This window comes from Miniopterus natalensis, chromosome X (assembly GCF_054644295.1).
Source record: "Miniopterus natalensis isolate mMinNat1 chromosome X, mMinNat1.hap1, whole genome shotgun sequence".
In the NCBI taxonomy this organism is placed as follows: Eukaryota; Metazoa; Chordata; class Mammalia; order Chiroptera; family Miniopteridae; genus Miniopterus; species Miniopterus natalensis.
In genome coordinates, this window is record NC_142103.1 from 91,191,922 (window position 1) to 91,194,777 (window position 2,856).

General features: G+C 52.2%; 1 protein-coding gene across 1 annotated transcript; it reads right to left on the reverse strand.

Annotated features, from left to right (window-relative positions):
* Positions 1 to 854: 854 nt before the first annotated feature.
* On the reverse strand, positions 855 to 2,600 carry LOC148090616 (DDB1- and CUL4-associated factor 8-like). Its single transcript, XM_087813397.1, has one exon. It carries the CDS (start codon positions 2,598 to 2,600, stop codon positions 855 to 857), a length of 1,746 nt encoding a protein of 581 aa, XP_087669523.1.
* Between the last annotated feature and the right edge of the window lie 256 nt (positions 2,601 to 2,856).

Genomic DNA, 2,856 nt, shown 5'->3' on the forward strand with positions numbered 1-2,856 from the left:
TGCCATGATAAACAACTCTTTATTGCAACATGAAGTTATTCTTAAAGTTAGTTCAAACACATATTTTCAAATATTAGGAATTCTTCTATTCCTAGCTGTTATGTTTTAGGATATGGTTGTCCCAAGAAAACTTCATGCAAAGTAATCGTTTGGGAGGTCTCAGCCATGAAACTGCATAAGAATTCAAAGTACAGAGTAAACAATGTGATGTGATTAAATTTCATCTTTACTATCTAGACTACTCAAATTAATCAATATTAACATACAGATTTGGAAAATGGGACCAACCCCAAGTTATTAATTTAACACGAATAAATTATCTTGCTAGCAATTTATCTAACCACTTTTTCTCACCATTTCCTTTTTTTTCTATGAGTGACTGTGTGTGTATGCATGCCTATGTGTGTGCATACACTTTTTTAACTGACTTTTAAAAAATAAACTCATTTTAAATTTTTAGCTCAACTTAAGACCTTAATAATATATAGTGACTAAGATGAAAAAAACCTTGTTAATTTTCAGAGTGTCAGAAATGAGAAAATAGATTCAGTAAGGCCATTAATATTTTCTCCTGAATTAGGAATCTTTAGAGGTAAACCATAAGAGAACAAAGAAAAAGTGTCATAAGTATATTGCGCATACATTCAGACAGAAATAAGAGGTAAGGAAACTAAGTGAGAGAAAAAGAATGAGGGAGGAAAAGTGTGAAAAAGAAGGAAAGTACAGGAAAGAGATGAACAAAGGTTTGTAATGAGAAAATAAAAGACAAAAGGCAAATCTAACAGTTAAACTGAATTTCAAACTTAAAGTCCAGCCTACTGAGGTGACATGTAGCTGGAGCAGGTACCAGGCATTCAGGATGGCAGGTTCTGCTGACGGTCTTGGGGTTCTTCCTCCTGGGATCCATCTGAATCACTGGAAGACTCATCCGACTCTTCATCCATGACTCCAACTCCAGAAGCTGCCCTGCGACGCCGGCGACCTGAGTGACGTCTTCGTGTGAAGTGATGCATGAGGAACGTAAGCATCTGACTGTTGAACCGGTTGGTGTGGCCCGAGCCCTCTCCATCTCGATCCTGCTTGTTTTTCTTAATCACATTCTTTAACCCACAGAGCTTAGTGGTCGCTTTAGCTGTGGGGGCCCAGATCTTGGGGTCATGGTCTAGGCCACTGGTCGCCATCACAGGTAGGTAAGGATGGGGCTCAAGACAGTTTATGTTACCTGCCCTGTCCCCTTCCATGAACTGCACGATCTGACAAGATGATTTCTCCCAGAGGAAGATGTGGCCGCAATCACTACCGCTCACCACAAACTCACTTCTGGGGCCATAGAAATTGACACCTTTGACTGTGGCATTATTCCTGTGTCCCTTATATCTCTTCACATACTGGGCTCCGTCACACTGAGAGGAGTCGAAGAGGTAAATATCTTCATCGTTGTAACTGGCCAGGAGCTCTGTGCCATCATGGCTGTACACAAGGCAGGTGATGAACGCTTTGGCATCACAGTCCACCAGGTGATGGGGACAGAATTTCTTGAGTACCCCGCTATTCTCAGCCTCATTAATTTTCCTCTGGTCATAAACTCTTACAAACTGGTCTCTTCCACCCACAGCGAACTGGTAAGTGTTGGCAGGATTCACAAAGATGGAGTACAGTCCCACTTTCCTCTCGTTCTCTTTGGTGACCACCAATTTTGAAGCCGGGCGGTCTTGTCTGAGGTCGATGGCGAAGACGACCGCGTCTTCGCCCGAAGTCAGGAACTTAAACGGGGAGTCTGGCTCCAGGGCCAGCCTGTGGCAGGCGCCCCTATGCTGGGCCACACGCTTAGAAACCCTGCTGTGCGGCAGAGTAGGCAGCTGCGCTATGCGCACCTGCCCGTCGCGGGCACATGTGACCAGGGTGGAATCGCCACAGTTGGGAAGGAACTTGGCCTGAAACACGTTATTTCTGTGGCCGGAATTAAAGGCCATGACCGGCTGCTCGCGCACCCAATCCCACACTATCACTGTGAGGTCGTCGCTGCTGCTGGCCAGCCGGGTGCCACGCTGGTTAAAGTGGACACTATTGACACAGCCGCTGTGGCCTTCGAGCCCGTACTGCAGGCGCAGGCGCTGCACGAACACTCTCGCCCCGCAGGCCTCGTACACAAAGCGGGCGCTCGAGCCCAGCTGCCGGTCGCGAAGGGCAGTGAGGACGCGCCAGCGCGGCGGGGGCAGGGCACAGGTCTCCGAGGACACCCAGTCCTCCAGGGCCCGGTCCTCATCCGATAAGGGCTGGGGGGCGCGCGCTCCTCCCGCCGCCTCGTCCCCGTCCTCCTCGCGGTCGCAGTACTCGCCTGTGGCTTCGGAACTGTCTTCCGTGGTTTCAGAGACGATGCTTTCACCCTCCGTTTCCGTGTCCGTGTCCGTGTCCGTGTCGGGACGGTCCATGCTGTGAAGGAGCGGGCCGCTACCGTCCCCGGCACTGTCGCCGCCTCCGGGCCACCTCGGGCCCCCTCGAGACTGCGCGCTCCAAGGCAGACCCGGGGCTGCCTCCGCCCCGGCCTCGGCTTCCGGCTGCTGCTCTGGGCCACGCGTGGCGCTCGCGGGGCCAGACATCTCGGGTGTCGCGCGCTGCGGCCCGGCTGTGGCGGGAAAGTTCTAGAAGGCTGGCGAAGGGAGGCGGCGGCTGAGAGGAAGGTGGCCTAAGCGCTGGGCGCCATTTTGGGCAGGCCACGGTCCGGGCGAGCTGGCGGGCGGCGGCTATGGCAGCGGATAAGGATCAAAAGGCGCCCGCCCCCGGGTCTCGCGGTGTTTGGGGGCCGCTCAGCTCCCGAGCCCCGAGCCCCAGGCCCCGCCCCCCAGCTGTCTGACC